This window comes from Cupressus sempervirens, chromosome 8 (genome assembly GCF_028749045.1).
Source record: "Cupressus sempervirens isolate cs-2001-9-10 chromosome 8, ASM2874904v1, whole genome shotgun sequence".
Taxonomy (NCBI): domain Eukaryota; kingdom Viridiplantae; phylum Streptophyta; class Pinopsida; order Cupressales; family Cupressaceae; genus Cupressus; species Cupressus sempervirens.
Window position 1 is genome coordinate 843,422,453 of NC_143125.1, and position 12,538 is coordinate 843,434,990.

The 12,538-nt window shown below is 33.8% G+C and overlaps 1 protein-coding gene across 3 annotated transcripts in view; it reads right to left on the reverse strand.

Moving 5' to 3' along the window:
* DEX1 (defective in exine formation protein (DEX1)) overlaps positions 1 to 8,728 on the reverse strand; it is a 126,650-nt gene extending 117,922 nt beyond the window's left edge. Inside the window, exons 1-7 of one of the 3 annotated variants that reach the window (XM_089795554.1) lie at positions 8,444 to 8,728; positions 8,171 to 8,202; positions 6,227 to 6,383; positions 5,453 to 5,563; positions 4,404 to 4,486; positions 4,092 to 4,209; positions 3,806 to 3,966 (exon numbers count right to left, since the gene is read on the reverse strand). In XM_089795554.1, coding sequence (XP_089651680.1) covers positions 3,806 to 3,966; positions 4,092 to 4,209; positions 4,404 to 4,486; positions 5,453 to 5,563; positions 6,227 to 6,372 — 619 coding nt within the window. In that variant the 5' untranslated portion in view covers positions 6,373 to 6,383; positions 8,171 to 8,202; positions 8,444 to 8,728. Of the gene's footprint in view, positions 1 to 3,805; positions 3,967 to 4,091; positions 4,210 to 4,403; positions 4,487 to 5,452; positions 5,564 to 6,226; positions 6,384 to 7,900; positions 8,203 to 8,404 lie in introns of all 3 variants that reach the window. The other 2 variants (XM_089795555.1, XM_089795556.1) reach the window with 2 other exon arrangements.
* Between the last annotated feature and the right edge of the window lie 3,810 nt (positions 8,729 to 12,538).

Genomic DNA, 12,538 nt, shown 5'->3' on the forward strand with positions numbered 1-12,538 from the left:
ATGAATTGCTTAAACAGCATATAAATTGTGTTTTGCTTTTCTAAATTTTCCACCCCTTTATTTCATTAAATAAATCTAGTTGTGTAAATCTCGATCTGATTTATTTACCTAGATACTAGATTTAAGAAATTAACACAAATGTCACCAGCAGGACCGACCACTTTGTTTGTTGATAATGAAGGCATTATCAAATTAGCACGGAATCCAGTCTTCCATGAACAAACCAAGCATGTGGATGTTCACTGTCACTACATATGACGGATGAAGACAACACATTAGACTTGCAGTATGTTCATACAACGTATCAGATTGCAGACATTCTCACCAAGCCTCTTAGTCATGATAAATTTGTCAAATTCAAAGGACAGCTTGGTGTTGTGGATAGATTAACCATCAAGGGAGGGTATTATGATAATAGATAGCTTCTATTATTAGTTAATGGTTATCTATTTGTAATCTATTGTAAATATTAGAATGTTTCTAATATTTAGTTAGGCTGTAGATAACTGTTAGTTTTCTATTAGCTAGAATAGAAAGTTTCTATTCTTTACGATCGTTTCCTAAGAAAACATCTTTTCATTCTTTTGTATATATTGACCTCTCAGTCTCTGTTAATATCAAACAAGTATTTTACCAATTACATAGCGAGCTTCCCAAAACCACTAAACTGACTTTAAATGCCCTCAGTTCCGGTTTAGTTTGCAGCAGAGATTTTACTTATTATATCTGAATGCAAGCTTATCAATGCACGGATCCTCTATACAATTCAAAATACCCAAGAGAAGAATGCTGACTGCAAGTTAGAATACCTCCTCTGTTGAGCCTGTTTTTTCAGCAACACTAGTGTAGCATATCTTCAAAGTAGGAGCACATGCCAAATTGAAACCTTATACAATATCCTCAAATAGCTTGCAACAAAAAATTTCACATCCACTCGTGTATACACCATAGGGGAATATTTGTGGCCAAGGTTGAAGTCTTCATGCCATGAATACTATAAAGCCTACAACCTTTTGTGGAAAGGTGAACTCACAATTACAACAAGCAAGGTTCAATCTATAGGATCAAACTACGCAACCAAGCTCTTTACACAATGTGATGTAAACGTCGTAGAGTATGAACAACCACCCAGGAATAATCACACCCACCAAGAATAATTATTTATACACCTAAAGAAATCAAAGGAAATGGCAGCTACCAAAATTCACTCCAACATCAAGGTGACTTACAAATATGCTAATATCGGGTCCAGAAGAAGTTAAAGTTCCTTCTCAAAGCCACACCAGAAAACAATAGATTAAGTTATTAGCATGGCCACAAGTTATAAATCCTCAACTTCCCTCATTAAATGCCCTCGAGAACTATTTCAAGCCACACCCAAAGCGATAACGAATGCCTTCCTTTTTAAATGAATTGACTGATTCATTATCTTCATGCCAAAATAAACTTGATATTTCATGATTCCAAAATAATAAAGTGCCACAATATAATCTTCACGCCTTATACTAAAGCCTTCCAAGCCATTAATCAATCAACAATGACAATATTCCAATATCAGTTGTGAACATTAAGCAGCTCAAACCCCTCTCTTCAAAAAGCTGCCCCAATTCAAACTCCACTCCTTTTTATTAAAACCATTGGCAATGCTCGCCCATATATAGAAGCATTAATGGTTCTTTATAAATTCATAACAACATTGCAAACAAACTCTCATCAAAACATTCAAAGCAGAAATAAGTTTTAGTCTTCAATACTCATACAAATTTGTCTCTGCAAGACAGTTCAAAAATCTGTAAACACTCTGTGAAAACCAGATGACCTTCAAAAATCTGAACAGGGAGAAGCTACTAATTCTGGATGAATCCAAATAGGAAATTTGTACAAATTTGGGGTCCATTAATCAAATAATATATAAGTTGCAAACAATTGTCAATGTTGTCATGACAATTTTTCTTGCAACAGGGAGAAACTACTAATTCTGGATGAATCCGAATAAGAAATTTGTACAAAATTTGGGGTCCATTAGTCAAATAATGTATGAGTTGCAAACAATTGTCAATGTTGTCATGACAATTTTTCTTGCCATGTGGCAACTCTTTCAAAAGTCGTTTAAAGGCTGTTGTGGGTAGTTGTAGGATGGTTAAACAACATCATTGGCTGGCAAATCTAGATATTTGAGGCTCCAACTCGAATGAAAGGTTGGTTGTAGATTTGGAGGTCAAAACAATCAATGAATTCACTTTTTTGTTGCAAATCTGAACGTGTGTTTTTCTGTTTTCTTGACTTTGACATGCCTGTACAGATTCATTTAGACCGGCAAGTGGTTTGGGATGAATCTCCAATGAGCTAGCTTTCCATTGCAATTGGTTTCACTCAAATCCATTAAGTTTGAGGGAGATACAAGCAATTCCTTCCAGGCATGTCAAAAACCCTACCTAGGCTATCTAGAAACAAAGAAAAATGCATAGAATGACATTCCAATGCGGAAAACGCATAAAAATTGATGGAATGATCTGATACTAATATGCAGTTCAATATGCCAGAGTTGCAGGAACAGGGAAGAAGGTTTGCACGTGCAAAAGGGATGCCCTTGGTCTGATATCCTCATGTACCAGGCCGAAAACAATTGACAGAAAGTCTTAATTTGCATCATACCAAACAAGGATGGTTTGAAATGCCTGTGAGATGTTGAAGGAGGTATATGAACCTTCCTAGACCAAAATTTTGATTGAACAACATTTCAGAGTCATTTGGAGATTGAAACCCAAGTTAGGCCCAAAATGCCAATTAGGCCTAATTAGAACAAGGACAGTCATTATTTGAACTATACATTTTAGAGTAACCCTACCCCATTTCAAGATGTGTTGTAAGAGCCAAATGGGTATCTGAAACAATGCCCACATTCTGATTATCATGCCTGCTTCAACAATTATGGAAGAATAAGCCTAATTGGAGGGCTACAAGGACTAGGGATGATTTGTGAAGGAAGTATGTTGTGTAATGACCCAAATGCCCTTCTAAGTTGTTGACTGAGACTTTGACATCACCCCTACCCCTGCTCTGCATCAGGTCTGACCAAATTCTTTGCCACATCACCACTATACTTGAGGTGTACATTCCTGTGAGAGTAGAATATGTTGAAGATAAATATTTGACAAAGCTACCAAATAAAAAATGACATTTTTACTTCCTGAACCATAAACAAGGAATCTTTAGTGGGCATTCAAAATTTAGAGCATTTCTCAAACTTTACAAATGTCTTTGGTATGATTCTTAGGCATATCCCTTCAAAAAGATTGAAGGGGTATTCGGACTTCCGTTAAGACTCCATCCATAGCACCATGTTCCCTTCATATAAACCATCTCATAATGCATTTTAACGCTACAAGTCTTTGGGAATTAATGCCTTCTAAGTTGATTCATCATATTTACCAAAAGCTACCTCCTTTTCTCCAAGAATTTACACTAACAGGGAAGACAATTAGATTCATCCTACCTTCACCGGAAATGCAGGATTAGGTATTCTACAGTTTTTATCTCTACAGCCAGAATCCAAAGAAAGAAGTATAAATCTAATTATTTTTACAACATCATATATAGTCTATATATACTGGATTGCTCATAATACAAAAAAAGGTCTATGTAGTTAACTCCTTTCCAAGTGTCCAATGTGTGTATGCTAAAAGAAGCGCCTTCGAACATGTATATGTGAATATCCCTAATGTACTAAGTATGTTCAAAAGGAAGGAAAAGTTATAGGATAAAGCTATAGTGGTTTTTTAGCACATTCTGAACCATCACTTACCGGACAAAGCTTCCTGATCCATAGCCTCCTGGATTAGAACATCATCATGTACATCAGGATGAGAACGATCTACATGATCTTTTTCTAGACCAACATACCAATCTTTGCGAGCGCGTAAACGGGGAACTTCCAACTTTTCTTGCATTAAGTATCCTGAAGCCCTTTTTGCAACCAATAGATAACATAATAAATCATCAGATACAACATTATACCTTGTATGGCAGGCAATATTGCCATCATAATCATATCACCTTACATATTGATAGAGAAGCCACCTGTTCAGTACCTGAAAAATAGTACTTCTCCATTATACATTGCTAAGGCTATCTCTCTGACCCCATCCTTATCAATGTCATAGAGAAGTGGGCTTGCATGGGAAGTTGACTGATGGAACACTGGCCACCCTACAAGATTGGAAAAGAGGAAAAAAAATCACATCTTATCATTCGCAAAAAAAAAATAGATATCATTCGTATAAATAAAATCGATAGTTCTCCAACTTTAGAACAACCACAGGACATTTAACATGGTCAAAGTTAATGTTGAACATGCCATGCAAATAAGTTTAAAAAAATAAACATGAACAAAAGGAACATGCCTGGCATTTTGTCTCCGTCAGAACCATCTAGCACTTCCAGGTAGTGTACAAAAGATGGAACCACTATATCTAATTTACCATCACTGCAAAATTCAATGAAAATATGAAAAACAATAAAGATTCAGAGAAAACAGTTCAAGATTTGTCATTTCGTTAACACATTTTTTTGAATAAACTGTCACCTACATACAAACATCAATGTTGATCTCATGTTTTTTGAAAAATATTGATCCATTGAATAAAATAAGCTAGCAACTAAGCTTATGACCCAAGAAGCAAGAGCTCATATGGAAAAGATATTATTTGACAAACATTTGCTACCAACCATTTGAGAATTTTTAAATTTCACTTTTGTGCCCAAAATGAAAATAATGATAAGATAATTATGATGTTAGCCAAAACATGTCAAAGAAACAAATTCCTGTCAAGGATAGCCACAATAGACGTGAAACAACCAAGGGAGTGCAAAGGTATATTTGAGTATAGTGCAAAGAGAAATCTAGTAGTAAAGCATAAATGAATGCACAAATTTATTTTGCAAAGGATCAAACATGTTAAAAACTTAAGAGAATCTCCATTTACCACCACAAATCTTGTTCAAAGTACAAACATACTACATGGTCATGACAGTGGTCTAACCTCTATCAAAACTGGAAAGAAGAGAAACATTGGTATATAATAATTCAAATAAACCAAGTGTAACAAGGCAAACACTGGAGAGAATGTCACGCCACTGTAACAAGCATGGCTAACAATTAACCACAAAATTATAGCATCAATGATAATTAATACAGTGCTGAACAAACAACATAAATGGCTGCAGAAGTATTAATAAGGTACGTCGTTGGATTTGCCTGTATCACCTGGGAGGCATACTTCTCATTGTTTTACTTGGTATACTTTCTCATAACATCCCAAGTCCAAAACCACATTACATAATGAAGGAGACATAACTTGATTTTGTCATTTTACTTAAAGACACAAATATGAGGGAAAATGGCCAAAGAAGTCATGCAATCAAAAGTTACTACGGAAATAGAAATCAGAACCTGTTAATATCGGCAATTAAAGGTGTAGCATAGACGCTGGAGCTTACTTCTGCCTGCCACCTCAACTCCACATTCTTGGGGCACTGTGTATTAAGCAATGCATCCTCATCTCTGCAAATCAGAGAAATGGGATAAAAAAAGTCAAGTTCAAGCATGTTTGCACTTTCTGTAATCATTTTCACATATCCTTCCTAGAATTAGATTTATAAGTTCCATCATTTAAATGTACTGGAATGGATTCTGCAAGCAAGCCTCTCTTGTTATCTATATCCAGATTTTTCTTTTTTAGGTTTCCGTGAATTTAAATAATAACAGATTTATTCTTAAGAAACGTAGATTTTATGACATGCAAAGCAATTGTATGGGGAAGAGACGGTCTTATGGGAGTAAAGCAAAGCAGTGCATCTAGATTAATAAGAGGCTTTTTTAAAGAAATATTTTGAAAAATCTGTCACTAGATACATCATTTGTGAAAAAATATTTACTGGCTAAAATGATGCATTGCACCATAGATTTATCAACACACTAATTTTGTGCATTCCTGCTGCATCAACTTAAGATTCAAGTAGTTAAGCTGTCTCTCTGGCTGAAACCAAGGGATTGTGTTACTATTAGTTGTTAAGAATTTCTCTTTTAGCAATATAAGACTCCTTGTGTTGATATCTATTATAGTACATTAAAACCATCTTACATACAAGACACACCATATCAACAAGACAATTTTAATGTTTCCACTAAATCAAGTAGCCATTCAGATGTGTAGAAACTCCTTACAAGGTTGGAAGTGGAAGATTGTCATCAGTTGCTTCTCGTTCACGAAATTTATTCTTATCTGGGCCATCAGACTTTGATTGACATCTGATATCATGTAGAGAGGGGCATAGAAGTAAAATGTAGAAAAGGATCAATGCATATTTCATGATTCCCTAGCCTGCAGAATCAAAATGATCAATGTATGACAAATCAAAATATTCTTCTAAAGGCTCTTATGTCTACACATTCACAGAATCCAGCTATGCCTCATAAAAATCACATTAACAATATGCTTGATAACTGAAATGGTCACTTTAAAATCAATGTCATTACAATACACAAAGTCACGTGGTCTCCATTTCTTCACAAATGAATCAATGCCCTTTTCATGAATCTCTATATTAATGCAACAGCCAGTAAAACCCAATTACTGGAAAGAAGAATGCAGTCACCTTTGCATGATATACCAATTAGTACACTGCTTGCAAATTTATGTTAACAACTTAGCAATACTAATAAGTGGAAATCATGGAAGAATGTATCATGATAAGTTGGGATGTCTCAAATAATTCATTTATCCAAAATATGCTGCAGGATTATAAGATAATTAGATTGACATAAAATAATACTTCCCTTGGAGCTAATCAACCATAAATAAATCATTAAAAATAGACCTCGCGCTAAAGTTGGATTTGGCTTTCTTCTTTGACAATATCAAGTCTCCTATGTAGTATTTGAAGCTACTATTAAAGATTATAACTCAAACAATCACCATACTGAATGAAGCCTCAAGCCATTACAAAGGCTTCATGTGCAACTACACCAAACGGGAGAAATTCACCAATCCATAAATAATGTGTAAAACAGGAGAGACTGATACTTTCATAACTATCTCCTTGAACTGTTCGTATATTATGAATGCATGGACTAAACAGCAGCATTACTCATTGAGAGATGATTGCATCTAGCTTAACCTTTAATCCAAATGCAAAAGGGCTTTAACTTTATTCACTTTTAAAAGTGCATATGATTTAATTCAAACTTATATAACCTGGCTGCAACAAGTTATAGATAAACAGATTTTATTTATCCACATATTTCTCCATCCTCATCAATTAGCAGCACCTGATAATGAGTTGACAATTAATTCGACCCAGTAGCAGAAACACGTGTAGAAAGAAAAAGCTAATGATAATAAAGTGAACTAGCAAAAGATGTCATCAATAAAGAAAGCAAAATGTGCATTATGTAAAAGTTTAAATGAATAACCTGAGAAATGTCAAAGACACTGCTAATTGCACGGCATGTAGCATATATTATATAAAATTTAAATGAATGACCTGAAACATCTCAAACACACTGCTAATTACATGGAGTACCACACCAGGAAAATCCTTAAGGCACTTACAAATTTTATAAAATCCTCATAAATCTCAGTGAAAGTATCTTCAACTAATTATACACATTGGATCTACGTGATCTATCGACAAAATGGGTCGCCCATTGCAAAGATGAACTTAACAGGTTTACGAAAATCAATGCATGAAGAATTTGCAATTCGTGTATCTAATTATATTACAGATACATTAATCACTTCCCTTACTGTATACTTTTTCAGGTTTAGTACCATTGATCACACTAGACATTTCACATATAAATCTCCAATGCCTGAGATTAAATTGTATAAATACAGACCTGAATCTACTCTTCACAATATATGCTTCCACCTCACAGTGGGAGAAGATAGAATGCAGGGGTCGCTCAACAACAGTAAAATTTGAATTTTCTTTCCTTTCTCAAAACCCTTATATTCAGAAGTCCACATAAAAATCGCTTCCAAGTTTAAATTCAACTATTGGTCTGTAATTAAACTTTTTCCGAGCATGCTAGAGATTCCAGAACCTAAAATTGACACATCCAGTCTCAGCTATAGTGTTTGGAGCAAGTGAGGGCATAACAACTCACCTTTTTTTACAAGGTATTCGAAGATCAAAAACCTGAAATCAAATATTCAATATAAAATTAGTAAGAAGTCAAAGAAAGACCATGAGAAATAGACAAGGGAGCAGTCAGACCGCGTGCCCTATGTAGACTTGAGGCCCACTTTCAAAGTTTAAACAAATCCCATATTTCCCCTGTTCCTTCTACAAAACAGTCCTGAACTCCCGCAGCGAATACCATTGAGCAAATATTACTCACAACATTATCCCACGTACTTCAACCTTTTACGAGGCTCACCTTGAAGAATGGTGGGGTGGCAGATGTTTAAATCGAACTAGCACTACTTGTAACATTACGATCCAGTTAGCAGATCATTCCTTCTTTGGCCCTACAACCCCGCATTGCTGATCATTCATAAAAGACCAAATAACAAAATGACTATCGCTCATAGAATACACAGCACAAACTCATAAGATTAGCTTTCATCGTGGCAACTATGCGGACTGGCGAATTACCCGATGAAGAAAATGTCGCTCTTGTCACAAAAAGAAGAAATTCTGAGAATTGTATCCTTCACATTTTCCTTATTAAAAAAAAAAAACAAGAATTTATATTCACCCAAATCAATTGAATATCACATTATGATTCAATTAAAATTCAGAATTGAAATACAATAAATTTGAAACATTTTCTAAAGTTTATTATTTTTTCAAAAAATTTAACAAATATATAAATTGTCTTATTAAATGATATATATGTATGTATATGTTGGCAATGAGAAAAGTAAGAATTAAAATCACTTCACCAAAATAAATTATAATTATATTTTTATTTTCATATAACATTTTTTCTACTCATTTTTTGATGATAAAATTATTAATTTTTTATAATAATAATTTAATATTCTTATGTATTTCTAGAAGTCCCCCATCCCCCTGAAAATCAAATGTTTCAAGTGGCAGCTCATGCTTGACAAGGTCCCTATTAGATCTCCTTATGGTAATATTGACCCTTACCTGGTGTGTAACTTCCCTGATTCTTTGAGACATATGTTCTTTGATTGTACTTTTGCTAGAGAGATTTGGCTGCTCTTTGGTATCATTATCTCTGAACATGGTTCTACTTTTGATATTATTACTGATTATATTTAGAATCTTAAAAAAGATGCTAATTTGTTCTGGCAAATCTTTTTTTCCTGCAGCCTTTGGTTTATTTCAAAATTTAGAAATGAAGATAAATTTCAAGGCAGTGGTAGATTACTTACTGGTTTTCATTTAAAACTCATATTTTTTAAAATCACTTCTAAGATCTATTGTATTATGAGGCTAGAGAGGGAGAAGTTGTTACGTTTTCTTCAGGATGGCCATGCTACCATGTTTATATACGAAATGAAGAATAGATATGAGTGGGCTAGCATTGCCACCAATCAACATGCCTTCGATGAGGCATGTGAGACTAGAGGGTCGCATTTCAAGAAATTCGAGCTCTTCACTCAAATTTTGAAAAGAAAGAAAGTTGTTTGGATGGAGATCGTTGTTGGTTTGACCTCTTGGATGGAAGATTACAATGATATTCTCTCTTAAGCCTCTTCTTTTTGTATATTCTAAGCTATGTCTTTTATCGACTCTCTCTAATGTACCTTTTGGTTTTCGCTTGATACTTTAGGGTTGAGGCCTCACCTTCCAGTGATATTTTGTCAATCATCTTTTTGATCTATCAATATATAATATAAAAAATTCTTATTATTTTTGACAAAAATATTTTATTTTTAGTTCCTGTTGGTGGTAGGAATACTTACGTGATCGTTTAGTTCTATTAAAAACTAATAAAAACTTTAGATGGACCAATAACATTAAAGGATTTTTAAAGTTTAAATATTCTTTAAGTTGTAATATTTTATAGTATTTATTAAATTGGAAAAATGTTATTTATTTATAATATTATTGGTTGGGCGGGAAAAAAGCAAGGAGAAAATAATTATGTGAAACAAAAACTAAGGAAATTTAAAGTGAACAATCCACATACCAATTCTCGAAAGTTCTAGAATTCATTTTGCTGCTGAAACATTTTTCTTAAATACACAATTTATATATTTTATCATCTATCTCTATTCCCGAAGCAGAAGCTCAAAGGCTATGGCCATGTCCATTTTCTTAGGTCATTCTCACCATAGCATTCTATATATGTGAGTCATCACTAGGTTGTGCGAGTATAGTTGCAGATCTTTCCAATAAAGGCTTTCATTTTCAAAGGTAGTCCTATATTGCCTCAGTCGATAAGTTGATTGTGTACAATTGTAGGAACATGTTTTAGAAGTATTTTTTAGAATTACAAGCATGATCGACAATATGTTGTTTTTGAGCTATGAAAATTAAGTAGCAATCATGTCCTTTTCTTCATCATTTTTGTTGCAATTTTCAATAGCTATGACTTAGAATTTGAAAGTTTATTGCATTGAATGGTTATTGCAGGGAGGAACATCTAGATTCTGAATAGGAGTATTATTGTGTTTTGATTTTGTAGGTAGTCTTAGTTCAAATCTCAGCCAACAATAGGGGTAGAAAGTGAGATTTTAAAAGTGGTGAAGCAACAAGCAGCTTATGATGCGGATCCAACCAAAAAAATTCAATATTGTGATTACAAACATGAATTTGTGTTCATGCTTGATTTTCCTTTCTAGTTTCTATTTGTAGCTTTAGGAATGAAATACAAAGCATTGATTTTATATTTCATAGTATAATTTTGTATTCAATTTTCTATGAATTAAAAATCTATATGACAACATTCTTACTATTAGTAGAATTGACATATTTTTTCATTATACCAAATACTATGTATCTGTTACATGAAAAATTTATGGTTATATTATCCATGGCCCTACTTGATGGCTATCATTAAAATGATGTGCCTCTAAAATAAAACAATAGGGATATTAGAAATCATTGTCTAAAATAGGGGAAGGGGAACTTGGCCATTAGTGGCTGCTCTATCTCCACACATCAGCCCAAAAGCTTTACTAGTCTCTTATCAGTACTTTGGATCTTGGGAACCCTAATTAGGATTGGACCTCTTCTTTACTGTACCAATTTTGTCTCTGGCCATTGTAAGATGTTGAGTGGGAGATAAAGTAGAGAAGGAAATGGGGCCCTTGAAGAGGCCTTCATTTTTGCTTAAGAATAGATTGGCAACAGTCTTAGGCATTGAGAGGCTTGATTGGTGTAAAAGCCCCCCAAGTGTGAATTGGGTTGTTGTTGATGTAGAGCCTCACCTTGGAAAACTTAGGAGGAAATTAATCACTCAACTAAGTTACATCAAGGGGCACATACACCTTCCAGGAATAATTTTAAATCAATCTCAAATTGCTATCCAACTACTTTACTTCATATCAATTCATAAATTGTTAAGGCCAAGACAATACAAGATTGCAAATGGAAGATTAATATAAGTCGAAAGTAAAGGTGAAGAAATTTTTTTCTTTTCTAATATTTATTTTTGCAGGTGTTTTTAAGAAGACTCAAAGGAGACACGATATTCAGTATTTAGTTAAATGGAAGAACAAACTTGCACTAGAAGATATTCAGATGGATGAGGAACAATGCAACAAGCATGGTTCATTACTACTACACCTCATCTCAAGAGGACTTGAGATTCATTCTATAGGGGAGTATGTTGCAGACCAGACAGTTTCTACTACAAGAACTAACAGGATTAAAGATGCTACAAGAAGTTATGCAGAAAGTTAATGTCATGTTTTAAATTTTAATGTTTGTAATAAAGTCATATGATGTGGTGGCATAAATGGAGTAGTGATTCAATAAACTCTCCAAATATAGCCACTTAGGACAAAGTTAATTTTAGTTTTATGTTGAGTTAGCTTTCTTTAAGTTTGATTTGTGTGTGTTTAATAATTAGGCTAGCTAAGGCATCGATAGATGCAGGAAGTTGACAACAGATTTTGATATCTGATTTATCATGATTCAAAAATGGTTTACTTTTCTTGTTTTGGGATGATGTTTCATATTCCCAATAGAAGAGAAGGGAAAATATTATTAAGGCAGATTTTTGTAATAAAAAAGAGAGAGATATACAATAGGTAGGAAGAGAAAAGAGTTTTGAGTTTTTTCTGATTTTGTGAGTCTATAGTTTTGGGTGTGCAATTTTCCTTTGTTTCTTTCCTAAATCGATATTCTGAACTCCAAGAACATATCAATGCTTTTGTTTTAGAACAGCAATGTATCAATTGAGTTTTGAAATCAAATTTTAATTTGTTGTTTTGAAAGTTGTTGAAGGAAGCACGATTTTCCTGAACTGTGAATGTAAACCTTAGTTGTTTTGAGAGTCGCATTAGTGCATGGTAGTTTATTAGACTCTCTAGGATCTATATTTTGGGAT